At 33.4% G+C, this 20,969-nt stretch overlaps 1 protein-coding gene across 1 annotated transcript in view; it reads right to left on the bottom strand.

The window, feature by feature from the left end:
* Nucleotides 1-20,969, bottom strand: part of LOC127698999 (centrosomal protein CCDC61-like) — a 49,957-nt gene that overhangs the window by 20,878 nt on the left and 8,110 nt on the right. The window contains exons 5-9 of the mRNA XM_052202797.1: nt 15,744-15,799; nt 14,358-14,574; nt 10,795-10,874; nt 7,438-7,724; nt 4,020-4,098 (exon numbers count right to left, since the gene is read on the bottom strand). Of these exons, the coding sequence (XP_052058757.1) occupies nt 4,020-4,098; nt 7,438-7,724; nt 10,795-10,874; nt 14,358-14,574; nt 15,744-15,799 (719 nt within the window). The remainder of the gene's footprint in view (nt 1-4,019; nt 4,099-7,437; nt 7,725-10,794; nt 10,875-14,357; nt 14,575-15,743; nt 15,800-20,969) is intronic.

Genomic DNA, 20,969 nt, shown 5'->3' on the forward strand with positions numbered 1-20,969 from the left:
TTAAACACATCACTTTTCAAAACAAATAACTCAAACTTATTTACATAAACCAATAAAAAACCAGCAAAATACTTCTCTAAAATCAGATATCATGTTATATCTATTTCCATATTATAATCAAATTTAATTAATAGTTGCTAATATTGTTTCTTTCATGTGTCAAAAAATAATACAGATTTGCAACTTATCTATCAATGTCAAAAACTTTATCTCATAATAAAAATAGATTATTATCTAATTAAAAACAAGTTTAGATTCAGCACTTAAAGAACCCTATATATATTTAATTTATGTTCAAATATAACACACACAAACTGATTAATTTTCCCAGGGGACCTGCCCTTTATTTCATATGATTTGTTTTTTTGTCCCATACAAGGATATATATGGTTTAGGGGCGGGGATCTCAACCATTTACAAGATCTTAAACAGGAAGATGGTGCGAATGACCCCAAGGAACTCACCTTTTATTTCATTTCATTTGTTTTATTGTAACTTACAAGAATATATATGGTTTCTGCATGGGGATCTTGACCATTTACAAGTTTTCAAAAAAAAGGAGAGTAGGGGTTACCCCAGGGGACTTCCCCTAAATTTAATTTGCTTTAATTTATTGTCCCATACAAGTACATATATGGTTTAGGTGTGGGGATCTCAACCGTTTACAAGTTTTCAAAAAGAAGGGGGTAGGGTTTACTCCCGTGGACTTCCCCTATATTTCATTTGATTTGATATATTGTCCCATACAAGAATATATATGGTTTCTGGGTGGGAATCTTGACCATTTACAAGTTATCAAAACTAGAGGCTCTCAAGAGCCTGTGTCGCTCACCTGACTCTACTTTTGTTTTAGAAATCATGTAAAGATAGATAAAAATCATAACAGATACCCAAATAATAATGATTGAGGCCAAATTTGGATTAATATTGGTCCCGTTATTTAATAAAATATCCTGGTGGCTATCTTGAACAGTAAATCAGCAACAAAGTAGCAACACATGGTCAGCACCTCATAAGGAACATTCATGCAATGTTTGGTTTCATTCCATTCAGTGGTACTCTAAAAGAAGACATTTGTATGTATTTCCCATAGGGTCCTATGTTCAACTAAGCCCCCCCCCCCCCTAGCGGCCATCTTGGATAATGGATCAGCTGCAAAGTAACAACACTTGGTCAGCACCTCATAAGGAACATTCATGCCATGTTTGGTTCCATTCTATTAGGTGGTTTTTTAAAAGACATTTGTATGTATTTCCCATATAGGGTCCTATGTTAAACTAAGTCCCCCGCTGGCAGCCATCTTGGATGATGGACATACTGCAAAGTAACAACACTTGGTCAGCATCTCATAAGGAACATTCATGCCATGTTTGGTTTCATTCCATTCAGTGGTTCTCTAAAAGAAGACATTTGTATGCATTTCCCATAGGGTCCTATGTTAAACTAAGTCCCCCGCTGGTGGCCATCTTGGATGATGGATCGGCTGCAAAGAAACAACACTTGGTCAACACCTCATAAGGAACATTCTTGCCATGTTTGGTTCCATTTCATTCAGTGGTTCTCTAAAAGAAGACATTTTGTATGTATTTCCCGTAGGGTCCTATGTTAAACTAAGTCACCCACTGGCGGCCATCTTGGATGATGGATCGGCTGCAAAGTAACAACACTTGGTCAGCACCTTATAAGGAACATTCATGCCATGTTTGGTTTCATTCCATTCACTGGTTCTCTAAGAGAAGACATTTGTATGTATTTCCCATAGGGTCCTATGTTAAACTAAGTCCCCCGCTGGCGGCCATCTTGGATGATGGACCGACTGCAAAGTTACAACACTTGGTCAGCACCTCATAAGGAACATTCATGCCATGTTTGGTTTCATTCCATTCAGTGATTCTCTAAAAGAAGTCATTTGTATGCATTTCCCGTAGGGTCCTATATTAAACTAAGTCCCCCGCTTGGGGCCATCTTGGTAATGGATCGGCTACAAAGTAACAACACTTGGTCAGCACCTCATAAGTAACGTTCATGCCATGTTTGGTTTCATTCCATTCAGTGGTTCTCTAAGAGAAGACATTTGTATGTATTTCCCATAGGGTCCTATGTTAAACTAAGTTCCCCGCTGGCGGCCATCTTGGATGATGGATCGGCTACAAAGATACAACACTTAGTCAGCACCTCATAAGGAACATTCATGCCATGTTTGGTTTCATTACATTCAGTGGTTCTCTAAAAGAAGTCATTTGTATGCATTTCCCATAGGGTCCTATGTTAAACTAAGTCCCCTGCTGGCGGCCATCTTGGATGATGGATCGGCTACAAAGTAACAACACTTGGTCAGCACTTCATAAGAAACATTCATGCCATGTTTGGTTTCATTCCATTCAGTGGTTCTCTAGAAGAAGTTAAAATGTAAAAAGTTAACGCCGACGACGGACGACGGACGCCAAGTGATGAGAAAAGCTCACTTGGCCCTTCGGGCCAGGTGAGCTAAAAAAGGGGGGTTGGGGTTACCACAATGGACTTCCCCTATATTTCAATCAGAAAACAGTAAATTTTCAAAAAAATCTCTCACTCCAATGATTATCATATGCTAAAATATTTGACAATTAAGCACTTTAAGAGTACTATTCAGAAATTGATTGATGTCAGCCATCGTGGTCTAGTGGTATCATGCATAGACTGAAGACTCTATTGGTTATGAAGAAAATACGTGCGGTTTCGAATCATACACATGCCACTCGTTTTTGAGAGGATAAAAGATCGTAAGTTAAAAGTTTAAAGTTATAATATAAGTTCTCTTAAGTTAATACAGTGGTCAGTGGATTCTTGAAAAATAATCTACAGTTAGAACAATAGACTGACGTCAGAGAAATGGGTTAACTTATAATCATTACCACTTAGGAAATAGATAATTTTCAAATAAATCTGTCACTCCAATTTTTATTCTGAGATAAGACAAATCATAAAAAGATAACACCAGTAAAATATTTAAAAATTCTACTTTTGGATATTAAAAATGAAGATAACTCACAAAGGAGTTATACTAAAATCTTGAAAATTAATAGAGACCTTCATTAAGTCCCAGGAAACAACATATTTAAATTTGAAAAAAAATTGTTAAAGTGTTTTCATGTTATTGTGCGGACACTGTTTGGCAGCCGCCCGCCATAACCATTTTAATAACCAATATTTCCTTCGAAAATCCGGTTAAAAATGATACCCCATGCCCCTATATAAAGCAATGGCAAAGTCTACAATTTGTTTAAGGAAATCCCAAATATAATTTTTATCTAAAACAAAATATGAGGTGCACAATGGGATAATATGGTTAAAAGTTTAAAAGAGAGTTTTTAAAAATAAATTTTAATAAAGTATTAAAGAGGATTTTCTTATACAAAACAGGTAACCAGATAAAACAATTGCAAAGTTCATAATTTGATAAGGGAACCCAAAATAATTAGGATAAAAAAAGTAAATTGGAGGTGCACAATGGTATTATATGGTGTAGATTCTAAGAAGTTTAATCAAATTCTGATTAGGGATTCAGATTTATAAGCATACAAATGTGTACGGATATGACAAAGTCAATGTCAAGGCAAAGTAATCCCAAAAGTCCTTTGGATGAAGAAATGCAAAAGTGCATCATATTATTAAGATTCTGTGAAAGTTTCTGAAATTCTGACAAGCATTTCGAGAGTAATTGCAGATACAAAAAAGTTGAACCGGAGGATGAACAGACAGATGAACAAAGGAACAAGCATCACTATATACCACCTGTTCAGAAAACAGACAGCAAAATTAAGTCTAACAATGGCACCCACAAGTCCCACATTGGTCAGTAGATAGGAACAAAAGTTTGTAATAGTATGCGAAAATCCTATTGACTACTATGCCTAATATGTCAAAAGTTAAGACAACAGCTCATTTTTATTTTTGACTTGGCAATTAGACAAACTTTTAGGTTCATTACATATAGGTGATCTTCTTTCTTGCTTTTGCATAGATATTCTTCATCTTACTTTTTTAAATTAATTTCTTTTTTCTTTCTCTCTTGATCTTTTATGTATGCTGTGGGATCAAACCTTGGATTTCTAGCACCTAAAAAATTAAAAGAAAGCTAATTAGATGCAGTCATTAAGCATAAGCCTGTAGTGATAGATATAAATATAAAAAAAAGTATATAATTAAAATTATTTCATTCTATTAATAAGAGCAATTAGTTGGAAAAGACAGGATATATGAAGATGAACACATGTCAACAATCTAAAATAATATACAATAAAATGCTCCGCTGGGGCGCAGCTTGATACGACCGCAGAGGTCAAACCCTGAACAGTTGGGGCAAGTATGGACACAACATTCAAGCTTGATACAGCTCTGAATTTGGATTGTGATTAAATATTTGACACAGCATAGGTTTCTGACACAGAATGAATGTGGTCTAAGAAAATTTTCATTTACCTATTCAAACCATATCATTTTTATTTGCTTTTATATATAAATCAGAAATAACCAATTTAAAATGGAAAATTTTAAAGAAAAAAAAAGGAAAAAAAGGGGAAAAAAATCCCCCCCCCCCCCAATTTTTTGAACCCCCTTATGATTCATCAACCCAAAACTCAATAACAGCCTTCCCTTTGTGGTGAACCTTGCAGTACAATTTCAGAGAGATCCATACACTTAAACACAAGTTATTGTCCTGAAACTAGAAAAATGCTTGTTTTTTGCCCCTTTTTGCCCCCTAATTCCTAAAATTTGAGGCAATTACCCCCAAAATCAATCCCAGCCTTCCCTTAGTGGTATGGTACATTGCAGTACAATTTCAGAGAGATCCATACACTTGAATACAAGTTATTGTCTGGAAACTAGAACAAGAGTGCACACGCTGAAATGTCTCGCCTTCTTTACTAATCATTGATATTATGTTGATAGTCCTAAATATAAAGCTTTATTACAACTGTCACATAAACTTAACATTAACCAAGTAAACTAAACATTGACCAATGAACCATGAAAATGAGGTCAAGGTCAGATGAACCATGCTAGGCAGGCATGTACAGCTAACAATTCTTCCATACAACAAATATAGTTGACCTATTGCTTATAGTTTAAGAAAAACAGACGAAAACACAAAAACTTAACACTGAGCAATGAACCTTGAAAATGAGGTCAAGGTCAAATAAAACCTGCGTGACTGACATATAGATCATAAAATATTTCCATACACCAAATATAGTTGAACTATTGCATATAGTATTAGAAAAAAAAGACCAAAACTCAAAAACTTAACTTTGACCACTGAACCATGAAAATGAGGTCAAGGTAAGATGACACCTGCCAGCTAGACATGTACACCTTACAATCATTCCATACACCAAATATAGCTGACCTATTGCATGCAGTATTAGAAAGAAAGACCAAAACTCAAAAACTTAACTTTGACCACTGAACCATGAAAATGAGGTCAAGGTCAGATGACACCTGCCAGCTAGACATGTACACCTTACAATCATTCCATACACCAAATATAGTAGACCTATTGCATACAGTATAAGAAAAACAGACCAAAACACAAAAACTTAACTATAACCACTGAACCATGAAAATGAGGTCAAGGTCAGATGACACCTGCCAGTTGGACATGTACACCTTACAGTCCTTCCATACACCGAATATACTAGACCTATTGCTTATAGTATCTGAGATATGGACTTGACCACGAAAACTTAACCTTGTTCACTGATCCATGAAATGAAGTCGAGGTCAAGTGAAAACTGTCTGACGGGCATGAGGACCTTGCAAGGTACGCACATACCAAATATAGTTATCCTATTACTTATAATAAGAGAGAATTTAACATTACAAAAAATCTGAACTTTTTTTTCAAGTAGTCACTGAACCATGAAAATGAGGTCAAGGACATTGGACATTTGACTGACGGAAACTTCGTAACATGAGGCATCCATATACAAAGTATGAAGCATCCAGGTCTTCCATCTTCTAAAATATAAAGCTTTTAAGAAGTTAGCTAACGCCGCCGCCGCCGCAGCCGCCGGATCGCTATCCCTATGTCGAGCTTTCTGCGACAAAAGTCGCAGGCTCGACAAAAATGCTTATTTTTGGCCCCTTTTTGCTAAACGTTTTGGGCAATTACCCCCAAACTCAATTCCAGCTTTCCCTTTGTGATATGGAACCTTGTAGTACAATTTCAGAAAGATCCATACACTTACAAACAAGTTATTGTCATGAAACTAGAAAAATGCTTGTTTTTTGCCCCTTTTTTGGCCCCTAATTCCTAAATTTTTGAGGCAATTACCCCCAAAATCAATCCCAGCATTCCTTTTGTGATATGGAACCTTGTGGAACAATGTCGGAGAGATCCATAAACTTACACACAAGTTATGTCTGGAAGTTACAAAAATGCTTATTTTTGGCCCCTAATTCCTTAACTGTTGGTACCATAACCCCCAAAATCAATCCCAACCTTCCTTTTGTGGTATTGAACCTTATGGTAAAATTTCATAGAGATCCATTCACTTAAACTAAAGTTAGAGTGCGAAAACCAATGTGTCCTCGGACGACGTCATACCAATATACGACCACCAAATTTTTTTGCGGTCGTATAAAAAACAACCGTTTACTAAAGAAACACTGCAATATTACTCTTTTTGACATCAATAAATTTTTTGTAGCTCCTTTTAAATCAAAAGTTTAGAACTGTCCATTTGCTTGAATCAGAGAATTAGGTATTTTTAAGATTGATCCTTGATATTCTCACAGAAATGTCAATCGTTTTCTGGAGAACACTATATTTTTTAGCTTTATTATTATGTTAAATGTCCTAAAGACTAGGAATTTGGCTCTGTATAGCTTTAGTGGAATTTTTAAAATGGTTGATATGTCTAATGATGTTCTTTTATGAATCAACTTTTTTTATTAGTTATAGTTGAAAAATTTAATAAATATAGATAAACAAGTACATATAACAGTGATTTTTTTCACTACTATTGTTGGAAGAGGTTATTAAAGTTTAAATATTCAACATACTTAAATATTATATGTTTTAATAGGAATAAATGATACAACTATAAAACTAAGTATTGTTAAAAACAAGTTCCAAATCGAAATAAAATTATAACCACTGAATCTAAATGAATGCCATGAATATCAGTTATTACTGAATACTAAAGAGAACTGTTTAAATCCAGGATAGGGGTTGTCCATATGCTGCAGTAAGATATGATATCATTATTCCTGCAACTCTCAAGATATAAATTAGCAATAATGGAGGGTGGGGGAGAAGATTAAATAGCAAATGAAACTTTTGTAGGGTTTTGATAATAAGAATCCATGAAATGCAGTATTTATAACAATACCAGACAGTAACAATTTTGTTTTATGGTTTTATTTAATTGTTTTATCTAAGATTAATTTTACCAGCCGGTGAAGGTGATGGAGTTCTACTTCTTGGTCTATGTATATTATTCCTAAATGAAGAAGATGACTTGTCGCTTAATCTACTTCTATCAGGAGCTGATGATGGTCTCTCTTTTGAAGATCTTCTTTCTCTATTTAATGATGAATTCCTTACTGACAAACGATCACTTGACCATGATCTGTCTCTAGATAATGACCGCTCCCTTGATATTGATCTTTCCCTTGAATTATACCTTTCCCTTATTGGAGGTCGTGATGATCTCTGAGGTGGTGGTCTGATTCTATCTCTACAAAATACAAATATTGCATCTATAATTATGTGAATAAAAATTTGTAAAAGGGTTTGATTGAACCCTGTATCTTGCCTGTACCTGCTGCAAACAGTATTAAAATGTGACAATGACTGCCAAAAAACACACAAAATACAATAAAATGAATATTTTTTTGTGTTCAGAGTGCTATTGCTTTTGATTATGAAGGTTTGACAAAATTTTAAACCATAGACAAACCGTAAAAATTAAGTGCAAAACTAAATATGTCAATTTTTTAGTAAAATATTGAAAAAAAGGGGAAAAATAAAATTTTACTTTTAATTATGAAGAAGCATCTGTTATAGGTTCATGAAATTACATGGAGGTTTAACAAAGTTTATTGATGTTTTAATAACTTCAACTCTAGACTTTATCAAAATAAACTGTTAACACAGAGATATGTCTCGCCTTTTTGATATTTTGATAGTAAAATGCAAATTTTGAAATTAAAATAGCAATACTTTAACCTGTAAGTTATGCAAAATATTCAAAGTCTATGAATCTCCATGGACATGAAGTGTGCCAATTCTAATACAACTGGGTCAATATCCCTAATGCGCCTCAATTTGAGGAACACAAAAGTTGTATGTAAACAAAAAATCTCTGTGTAGTGATATTGGACATGTTTCTATTTTTAACAAGCATGACAAGTGACTAAGTTTTACCATTTGTGTTGATTTTAAAAGTAGAGGACCATAGAATAAATGTGTAAAAACTATGGAGTTATTAAATGTATGCAAAGTATTAAATTTTCAAAGAACTTATTGTGTGAAAAAAGAGATTTTTTTACCACCAGGAGCCGCATCACGAAAGAATTTTCAGGGTGTGCTAATTTACAGAAAAATGAATCACACTTCGTACTCCGAAAATTTAACAACATATATGAAAATGTCTCAGCTTCGAAATGAGCCATCATGCATATCCAAGTTTCATTATGGACTGTGCTACAGAGGAAAATGTTACCATTACCGCCTATGGAAAATCAATTACGCATATTGCCCCAACTGCATACCAAATATCATTGCATTGACCTACCACTAGTGGTTTCCCAATAACTGACCTAATCACAAACTAATACCTGTAAACTAAGCAAAATTTCTCAAGACTGAGGGGGCAGGGCTAAATAATCTCCACAAAAATGAGATGTGCAAATGCTATACAACTTATATACCAAATATCATCAACCTACCACAAGTGGTTACCCATAAACTGACCTAATCACAAACTCTGTGTTCTCCCCAGGCCGTTTTAGCGCTGCAGTATTCAGCTATGTGGTATTGGGACAGACCACAGCGGTATCCAATCACAAAACAGCGCTATTTGATTTACAATTTTCAAATTCCCAAATTCCCATGTTTACCTGTAAAATTTCATTCACATTATCGCCTGGTTGTTTTGTTTGAGACTGTTTATTTTACCTAACGATGTCAATTTAAATATCGGAGGGACCAGTTCCATGAAATAACGAAATGGAGTCATTGCCAAAACTTTGACTGTCTTGAAGACTTATTTCTTTCTTGAGTTTATAATTTTAAAGAATAAAAAGAAACAGAAATTTCATGAAAGGTGTGGAAATACACTCGAGTTTATCCTTACTCTGAACACGTTTTCTAGTCCCTCTTTTGAAGCATCTACGATTATTTCATTTCTCTTTAGTGTTTAGACCTACATTATTGAATCTGCATTGTTTCATAAGATGCATTTCAGTTGTCCATGGCTTCATTGCAAGCTCATATTTGATGATAACTTGTCCTTGCATTGCTATTTACTAAATTTGATAGAGAATAAACAAAACATGATTCTGCATAAATTGATAAAAAAAAAGATGGAGATTTCTAACCAATTTTCAATAGGAAGTAATAATAATTCTTTAAATAAAATATTAAAGGAGGATTGCTTGGATTTAAAATTGCATTTAATGAATCCTAGAAACATTCAGCCATTGTCAAAACAGGAAGTAACTAAAGGGAGACACATTTGGTGGGAAAATGTACTACAACCAGTATTGTCAAATCTTGTCACATATTTCTGATGGCAATTATTTACATAATAAATCTAAAAAGGTAGCGGTTATTAATATTTTAATTGTCAAATAGCATTCTTTATTGATAAACCCACCTTAAAAATAAAAAAGGAAAATTTTGTTCCTTTAAAAACAGATTTTATCGGATGAATCTTGGAATATGTTAGCCTCTTTTTAACATGTCTTTAATAACAATAAGATATTTAATAAAATAATATTTTGGAAAGGAAAGGGTATTTATTTTTATCTTTGATATGAAATAGTTTACCGATTGTACATGTTGATTGAAGTTGAAAGATGTATGATATCCATTTAAAATAAAAGTTTGTTATTAAAGTCTTTCTTTAAAAATGTCTCAGTAAATTATGGTGTTGTAAAATAATATCTAAATATATGTGAAACAACTAAAAGTGAATAAATAATATACCTACTGTGAAAAAAACTTAATCTTTAAAATTAAAGGGGGATTGGGGTCTGGTATCAAATCAAACTGCTTATTTTAATTTTCAATGCTAAAGAAAATGTAAAGTTACTTAATTCCATACCTGTAAATGCATATATGTATTAAAAATAACCAGGTTTTTGTCTATTAAATACTATTAACCAACATGACAGTACAAATGTTACGTCACAAACACTTACCACAGCGCTATCAAAAAATCCTGGGGAGAACACTGCAAACTAATACATGTAAACTAAGCAAAAGTTTCAAAGTTAACAGACCATGACTGAGGGGGTAGGGCAAAATAATCTCCATGGAAATGAGATGTGCCAATGCTAATACAACTGCATACCAAATATCATTGGCCTACCACTAGTGGTTTCCCATAAACTCACACAATTACAAACAAATACATTGTTGACAACGACGCAACCGTCAAGGCGAGACAAAAATACCAACAGAGCTGAGCCTTTTTTCCAATTACATACAAGAACACATTTTTTTTTCTTTAAATACTATTTTGCAGGCTCAATAAAAATCCAGTATGACGTATATGTAATAATGTTATACACTTGTTCTACCTTTTATATACTGCTAACTCATTTGTTAAACTTTTCACTCTTATTCTAAGGTTTCTCTCTGATGCCCTCAGTTCTTCAACCTTTAAAAAGAAAGAAAAAATGTTTCCATAAATGACTATGTTTTATTTTCACACACATCAGTGGAGTATGTCTCCTCTGCAGGGGAAATACTTTAATAAATTACCCTTTACCCCAAAAAAGTAGTCAATAAAAATATTTATATTCCTCAAAGGTCTTTCTTAACACATTTCAAAAAAACACATTTTGATTTTTACTTTAATACCTTATCATAGCATAATGAATGAAAAAATTATTTAAACAAGTGTGTACTTTTTTTATTGAAGAAATAAATGAAGAATGTGTCCATGGGACACAGATGATACCCTCGCTTGCATATAATGTTATAAAGGGACATAACTCAAGAACGGTAAAAGTGACGCCACCTAAATTCGACCTCGATCTGAGATTTGTAGTAATGAGCATTGTGTATAAGTTTCATAACATTTGGTTGAGGCAAACTTAAGTTAGAGAACAGAAAGGAAAAATTCAGCAACTTGATTTGGGAAAATGTTACTTTGTAAACTAAAGGCTCCCAGGAGCCTGTATTTTTCACCCCAGCCAAATCATTAACCATTACAACCTTAAGCAACAATGGAAGCCATCTTTCAAACACTAAGCAAGATTATGGCTTTTTTTACTGAAATTGCATATAAATATAAATTGGGTGAAATATTAAATGATTAAAGATTTTTAAAGAAATAAGGGCACCCGCCACTTTGTCAAGAACAAACATGACAGAATATTACCATAAACTGTTATCATAGAGATATGTCTCGCCTTTTTTTAATTTTGATAATGCAAATGTTGAAATTAAAATAGCAACACTTTAACATGTAAGTTATGCAAATATTCAAAGTCGATGAACCATGACTGAAGGTACATGGCTAAACAATCTCCATGGAATGAGATGTGCCAATGTTATACAACTGCATACCAAATACCATTGACTTATTATAAGTCGTTCCCTTTAAACAAACCTAAACACAAACATTAACTTGTAAACTATGTAAAAGTTTCAGTCAATGAACCATGATCAGGGGTGGGGGCTATATAATCTCCATGGCAACGATACCTGCAAATGCCAATACATTTGCATACCAAATATCATTGACTTAACATTAGCAGTTCATCTTAAACTGATGTAATCACAAACTAATACATGTAAACTTAGAAAAAGTTTCAAAGTCAATAGACCATTACTGAGGAGGCGGGGCCAAATATTCTCCATGGAAATGAGATGTGCTAATGCTAATACAACTGAACACCAATTAACATTGGCCTATTACTAATGGTTCCCCTTGAACTGACCTAATCACAAACTAATACATGTTAACTTAGCAAAATTTTCAAAGTCTATAGACCATGACTAAGGGGGCGGAGCCAAATAATCTCCATGGAAATGAGATATGCCAATGCTTATACAACTGCATACCAAATATCATTGACCTACCACTAGTGGCTCCCCATAAATTGACCTAATCACAAACTAATACATGTAAACTATGAAAAGTTTGAAAGTCAATAGACCTTGACTGAGGGGGCGGGGCCAAATAATCTCCATGGTAATGAGATGTGCCAATGCTAATACAACTGCATACCAAATATCATTGACCTACCACTAGTGGTTCACCATGAACTAGATCTAATCACAAACTAATACATTGTTGACGCTGCCGCCGTCGCCGGAAACAGCATACCTATGTCTCGCTTTTTGACTCTGTCAAGGCGAGACAAAAACTGTGAAATCTCTTGCTTGAAGGACTCTATAATTTGCATCCCTGCCTGGCTTTTTAAACTTTGTGGAGTAAAAACTTGCATATTATACACACATAAAATTGTGTAACCCCACCATATAATTTCTGCAAGTAATCACTCAGGTTATTAAGCCCATATGTTCTTTTCTTTTATTTGTCTTAGAATTTTTTCTCTTGTCGACTATATAGGTCATGGATTAAAGTAAAGCATACTTATCTTACTGCATTCTATATAAACCTTGCATCATCATCTGGAATGCACAGAGCCAAAATTTGGGAAGGCCAAAGATGTATAAATGCATTAAAATTACATAACCAAATGGCACCTTTAAAGGAGGCTAAAACCTTTTAAGATCATCTTTGCACATAGGGGTTGCAATCTTAGTTTTTGTAAAAAAAAATAATTAAAAATTCGTAAGGGTTCCGCGGAACCCAGTGCCTCGCCTACTTTTTCTGTTAATCGCAGGCTCAACAAAAATGAGGAAGTAAATCAATAAAAATATTCCTCTTGATATTATCTTTTGATTGTAAGAAGCTTCTGTCCAAGTTTTGTAATAATCCAGGATAGTTTATGAATCTAATAAATGTTTAAAAACTTTAACTGCAGACTAAATGTAATGTTAACTGGAAGAAAACAAAATTTCCTTCTAGATACTAGCTTTTGATCATAAACAAGCTTCTGTCCAAGTTTGGTACAAATCCAAAATAGTATAAGAAAGTTATCAAAATTTTAAAAACTTTAACCACAGAGTGAATGTGTTGTTTCCTGGCAGCAAATCTAAGTCCATTTAAAAGTAAAATACGGAAAAAAATGGTTTTATTTTTTTACAAAATTTCCTTCTAGATACCAGCTTTTGATCATAAACAAGCTTCTGTCCAAGTTTGGTACAAATCCAAAATAGTATAAGAAAGTTAATAAAATTTTAAAAACTTTAACCACAGAGTGAATGTGTTGTTTCCTGGCAGAAAATCTATGTCCATTTAAAAGTAAAATAAGGAAAAAATGGATTTTTTTTTTATACAAAATTTACTTCTGGATACTATCTTATGATCATAAACAAGCTTCTGTCCAAGTTTGGTAGAAACCCAGGATAGTTTAAGAAAGTTATTAAAATTTTAAAAACTTTAACCACAGAGTGAATGTAATATTTCCCGGCAGAAAAACTAAGTACATTTATAAGTAAAATACGGAAAAAATGGAATTTCATTTTTACAAAATTTACTTCTGGATACTATCTTATGATCATAAACAAGCTTCTGTCCAAGTTTGGTAGATATCCAGGATAGTTTAATAAAGTTATTAAAATTTCAAAAACTTTAACCACAGAGTGAATATTTGTGGGTTTTCTTTCTTATACAAAATTATTGATGCACTTTCATGTAGTATCCCATACATTATTTATTAATATGGTTATACTTGTATTCCTTTAGTATAATATTCAATTCTTACTGAAACTCTGATGAATAAATTGTATGTTCTTAACAACATCAATGAATAGTCCAGCAAAAATTATACCAAACAAGGTTTTTCTCTTTGTTGAAGGCCGTATGGTTGCATAATTGCTTACATCCACTTCATTTGAACTGTGGTTGAAAGTTGTCTCATTGGCAATCAGACCACATCTTCTTATTTTTATAAAGATAATACTTCTAATCACTATGGATTTGGTGGAGAGTCTTTGAAAACCTTACTGTATTTCCTTACTCTTTTTATGAGAAGTATTGTTTTGTATGTGTTTAATAACTTACTTCCTCCAGTAAATCTCTATATTCTTGACTACGTTTGGTTGTTGATCTTTGGTGTCTTGTTTTTTCCTTCATTAAGTCTTCTTCTAAACTTTTAGTAAGAGCTTTAAGTATTCTAATCTCTTTGACAGCATTTCCTGTAGAGGTAGTTTTTACTTCTCTTCGGAAATGAAGAAATTCAGCCTCTAACTCTTCTTTCTCTTTAAGTATCAGATTGTAGCTGAAAAAATTCGTACTCTATTATATTTTGTATTTTCATAACAAGGAACTAGTTATAAGAAATCAAGTGAGAGAAAACATTCACATTATGAATGTATGGAGATACTAGATATATATTGAAGATATACTAGAAAACTGATATAGAAATATGTATATGCCAAATCAGCACACTAAGTAATCAGAACCTTACTGAAACAAAAGTGACCCATATCTAAAATATGCTGTCTCATTATTCTGTTGATTAAATGAAAGAACCTTAATGAGTAACCTCTTTCCTCTTTGTATCACAGATCCAAAAATAAAAAACAAAAGGCTCTCAAGAGCCTGAATCGCTCACCTGTAATTTTTTGCTTAAATCTTTCATCAATGATTATTTTTGCTTTTTAATATATATTAATGAGTGGCTTAAAAATTCCATTGAGATGTTCTTTGTATCTGTCATATTTTCTTCAAAAGCAAAGAAATACATTTTACCCCTATGTTCCATTTTAGCCATAGTGGCCTAGTGAACATTTTAACCTCTCATCAGATTTGCTCTAATTGCTTAAGTGTTTGAGATATATTAGCCAAAAACTGCATTTTACCCCTATGTTCTATTTCTAGCCATGGCGGCCATGTTTTTTGACAAAACAGAAAATAAAACACAAACTTTATTCTAGATACCCTACGGATCATTCAGCTTAAGTTTGGTTAGAATTGGTTCAGTAGTTTCAGAGGAGAAGATGTTTGAAATAGTTTACACGAAACGGACGACGATGACGACGGAGGAAGACGACGGACGCCAAGTGATGGCTAAAGCTCACCGTTCCTTCAGAACGGTGAGCTAAAAAAGTTGGGAGATCCTAAGATTTATTATTTTAAAGAAAATTGAAAACATTAAATGTTTTGTTTAGAGTTAATTCTCCTGGGTGCCCTTTATGCAAAGGTTTGACTATATTATAATATAAGTATTGTTTTGCAGCCAGATGACTATAGATATTTATGAACAAAAACTTAGCTGTTTCTTTTTTCCTCTTTTCAGTAAACTATGTGAAAACACTGTAATATACAGGTTTTGATAATGTTTCACATCTTGATCTATAGAGATAACTTTTATCCTAACCTGACCAATTTGAAATACATGGGTAAATATACAATGCATATAAATTAAACATTCAGTTTATAACTCACTCTTTTTGTAACTTTTCAAATTCTCTGTGACCATGTTTATGTTCACCACTACCACCCTACAAAAACAAAATCAACATTAGTATAATATACATATCAGTGAAAATACACCTCCGTCATGTAATTGTAGTAATTCTGAATACACTTATGGGCCTATTTCCCATGTTATAACAGGAGACCTTAACGTCGTTCGCGACCGAGAGTTAAAATCATTTCTCAGTAAAGGACCTAAATATCGTCCCCGTCAATTATTAATTGGAATGAGTGTCGTAATATCATCCACGACTCACTTCGTGCTTACTGTTTGAAATGGATAAAACGGGAAAAAGCTGACAAAAAATCTTTGGACTCTTTTTTTAATTCAGTAATGAAGATAGTTGATATACGTATACAACATTTTAAAGAACATTTTACTCTTAACAACAACCATAAAAATCCTGTTTCTCGTATCAAACATAAACTAAAAGAACTAGCCAAGGAATTTGTTTTTGTCCCGGCTGATAAAGCTGCTAATAATATCATTATAGTTTGATGTAAATTTTACATTGAGGTTCTGCAAAAGGAAATCACGAATTCACCAACATTCCAACTGACTTCATTTTCAGAAAACGATATCTGTAACAAACATAAACTATTAGCTACTTCTTTACAAGCAGAACCAAATACAATGAAAGTCCCAACTATGTACTGGCTTCTGAAGCTACACAAATCACCTTACAAATATAGATTTATTTCGTCTTCAAGTCATTGTTCCACTACTAAATTATCTATTCTACTTACTAGTACACTTGGTACAATCAAAAACCTGATAATAAATTGTTCAAATAAGGCCTTTGAAAATAGTGGAATTAACTGCTTTTGGAGTGTCAAAAACTCGTTGGAAGTACTTGATAAATTGCATGCATATATTGGTGATTTTGAATCTGTTCAAAGTTTTGATTTTTCTACCCTATATACCACTTTGCCTCATATTCTTATTAAGAAAAAATTCACACACCTAATTAAAGTGGCATTTAAAAAGTCGGAATGCGAATACATATGTTCAAACTCTTTTAGGTCATTTTTTAGTAGCAACAAACAAAAGAACTATGTCAATTGGACATGCTTTGATACTATATCTGCCCTTGAATTTTTACTTGATAACATTTTTGTTCGCTTTGGAGATTCCATATATTGTCAAGTTATCGGAATTCCAATGGGGACCAACTGTGCACCACTTATTGCGGACCTGTTTTTGTATTGTTATGAGTTACAATTTATGACCAAAATCAGCAAAGACCCATCGAAACAACATCTGATACAAAAATTTAACAATACTTTTAGATATTTGGATGATATATTGGCTCTCAATAATGACGACTTCAGTATGTATACTAAAGAAATTTATCCTGATGAACTTACTTTAAATAAAGCTAATACTAACAATGACCACTGTCCTTTCCTCGATCTTGATATCTATATCATTAACGGGAAGCTTAATACAAAAATTTATGATAAAAGAGATGATTTTTCATTTCCTATCGTTAATTATCCATTTTTAGATGGTGACGTTCCCTTATCACCATCTTATGGTGTTTATATATCTCAACTTGTACGATTCGATCGTGTATGTAACAACGTATTAGATTTTAGCGAGAGAAATTTATGTATTACTGAAAAATTATTACACCAGGGTTTTCGATATCATAAACTAGTCAAAACATTTACTAAATTTTATCATCCGTATAAGGACATCATTCTTAAATATAACTCAACATGCAGACATCTTATACGTTCGGGTATTTCACATCCAATCTTTTATGGTAATATTCTTTACAAAGCACAAAAATGTCAGTATTCACCTCAAAAGCTAACAAAACCTTTAAACAGACTTATTAAGAAGGGATATAGTTACGATACTGTTGTCAGGTCATTAAAGATTGCATATTTTGGCTTTAATATTGATTCACTTATAGGGTCTTTGCATCGGAATTAAACATATTTATTCTAAAACCAGTTGTTGGCATGACACGGGTTATGTTCTTCTCATATATTTTATGATGGTATAATACTAAACCCCTAACAGGAGGGATTGTGCCTGATATTCATATGATGAAGACATAATCTTTCAATCAGTTTAATTGAGGTCCAGGCCTCTACAATAACTTTTTTTTTCAACCTGTCCAGTAGGACAAGTACATACCAAAACTTACTTGTCCGAATGAAATTGTAACTTGTCCAAAAAAATCTTAATAATAACCTTTTTTGCATTTTAAGTTGATTCAAGGAACAAAATGAATTAAAACAATAGAACAGAATTTGATTTATATCTTTTGAAATACTATTCAAAAATATGAGTCGAATACAACTGAATCTAGTCATGTCACAGGACTTAGGTTCTACATGTAGTTCATCAATGCCAAAGTCTCATCAGATTCTGCACATGAGACAGCGTCTGATAGGGCTGTCAATGTACACTCATTGGATTTGTATCCTGGTTTTTTTAAAGTTGAAAAAAGTTTATTCAAATGCAATCAATAAAAAAAAAAGATGAGGTATAATTGCCAATGAGACAACTCTCTGCAAGAGACCAAATGACACATAAATTAACAACTATAGGTCACCGTATTGCAAGTATTGTTTTTTTCTACATATGATCAAATATGATTTTGTGAATTTAATGGTAAATAATTTTTCATTTTTATCTAAAAAATATTTTTGTTAAAAAAATTACCGGTATGTTATTTATTATAAAGCAACAGAATAAGGTAGGAAAATGTGGTACTGATTTGTCTTGGTCCCGAATTGTCTCCTGCGTTGCCAAACTGTCTACTAATCATGTCTATTAAATATGTCTCCTATGGTGCCAAACTGTCTATTAAACATGTTAAACTTGGAGCCGAATCGTTTCTGAGCTTGTGACGAACTGTCTTGTAAAGTTACCTTATCTACAAAGCGCATCGCATCGCTGATTCAGATCAGTAAGACTGGTTTCCGAGAATAGTATGCATTTTACCTGTTAAAAAGTACCTGACAAAGAACCAGTTTTAAATTATCGATTTGCAAGTAAACATGTCTTGTTTTCATCATCTTTTCTTGTTTTTTGTTTATAATTACTTTGTTCATCAAAGTTGGATTAAATTTACTTTCTGCAGAATAATTTTACTTGTCCCGTCGGACAAGCTTGATACAGTTTTTACTTGTCCGACCCTTTTTCCCTCTGGTACCAGACAATCGGACAAGCGTTATTGTCGAGCCCTGAGGTCTGGAGCTGGCATGTCAGTAACTGCTAGTAGTCTGTTGTTATTTATGTATTATTGTCATTTTGTTTATTTTCTTTTGTTTCCTATTCTGACATCGGACTCGGACTTCTCTTAAACTGAGTTTTACTGTGCATACTGTTGTACGTTTGTTTTTTCTACATTGGCTAGAGGAATAGGGGGAGGGTTGGGATCTCAAAAAAACATGTTTAACCCCGCCGCATTTTTGCGCCTGTCCCAAGTCAGGAGCCTCTGGCCTTTGTTAGTCTTGTATCATTTTTAATTTTAGTTTCCTGTGTATAATTTGGAGTTTAGTATGACGTCCATTATCACTGAACTAGTATACATATTTGTTTAGGGGCCAGCTGAAGGACGCCTCCGGGTGCGGGAGTTTCTCACTGCATTGAAGACCCATTGGTGGCCTTCGACTGTTGTCTGCTCTATGGTCGGGTTGTTGTCTCTTTGACACATTCCCCCATTTCCATTCTCAATTTTATGATTATCTACAACTTTCATTTTGAATATGAAACAACATAAATATACTGTTGACATAGAGATATGTCTCGACGGTATATAATTTGATAGTAAAATGCAAATGGTATAAAATAGCGATATTTCAACATGTAAATTATGCAAAATACTCAAAGTGGTTCCCCTCAAACTGACCTAATCACAAACTTAAACAAATTGTTTATGCCACCGTCAACTACACAAAAGAGGAGTTGCGTTCACAAGGTGTTATTGTTACATTATATACCTATATCGAGTTATTTTCTTTCAGAACGATAGGTCATTCTTTTGAAGAATCAACCCAGATGATACCAAGTTTCAATGATAAGTGCTTCAAGGCCTAAAATAATGGTCATTATTTACCCTGATTAAAATGCAAACTACATGTTTTTTTTAAACATCATTTGATAGTTGTCAATCGGGGGTTTTCTATACCATTAAATATTCCTTTAAGGTTTTATACAGAAACAATCCTTTACTCCATTTATTAGATTAAAATACTAAAACAAGAACAGGGATTTTACGCACAATTATGCGATATAGAATTATATAAAATTCTATCCTGATTCTCATTTTTAAAAAAAAAGTTAAGTTTCTTTGAATTGTTGAAAAATTAATTTGTTTTTCTCGGTAAAAATGTCACAAAACCAGAGAAAAAACATAACACCCCCTATTATAAAGTTACAAATTTATGTAATATAATAAATTACTGACAAAGTGCATGACTTGTATTTTCACATACCGAAACAATTGATATTATTTCTTGGTTCGTGCAATTACAGTACAATTGTGATTTAACTGGACAGTGATAACTAATGTTTATATCTAGATTAGTGAGTTATTTCACCTTATAATTGAGCTGTGGGGCATTGTCATACCTAAACGCATGAGAAAAGAATATCCCACTTTAATGATTGATTGATTGTTGGTTGCTTAACGTCCAGTGGCAAATATTTCATGCATATTCAGGACGAGAACAAGTTCACAATAAATACAATAGGTAGGTTCTGTAAAAGATTAAGGGATTAAGGTCGGAGAAATTTAGACTGCCACGGGAAATGAGGGTATATTGGATAGGGACAGAAATTTAGCCTTGCAACAGGTCACCTACGGACCCCTCAATGAGTTGTTGCAAGGGTTCTTAACGTGCAAAGGGCGTGGCACTCTCTTTACACGAGGCATCGGATTTAACGTCCCCATTCTGACCGGACCTGGCTGCAAATTTGTACATCCCGCACAGCCAAACGGACGCCCCACTTTAGCACGGGTTTTACTGCCGGTCGGAGGAAGACCAATGGTGACCATACTTCTATTCCCCAGTCACCCTTGGGGGGCCTACTTTAATGTGATCGGTACAATGGGATACAATTTCCCTCAAATCTTTCCAGAAAATAATGATTTTTGACGGCATATAAGTCAGATAATGCATATTTTAAGATTTTTCTTGTCGTATAACACACCTTGGGGTGTCAGGATTGCC

The sequence above is a fragment of the Mytilus californianus genome, unplaced genomic scaffold (genome assembly GCF_021869535.1).
Source record: "Mytilus californianus isolate M0D057914Y unplaced genomic scaffold, xbMytCali1.0.p SCAF_4, whole genome shotgun sequence".
NCBI classification, from domain to species: Eukaryota; Metazoa; Mollusca; class Bivalvia; order Mytilida; family Mytilidae; genus Mytilus; species Mytilus californianus.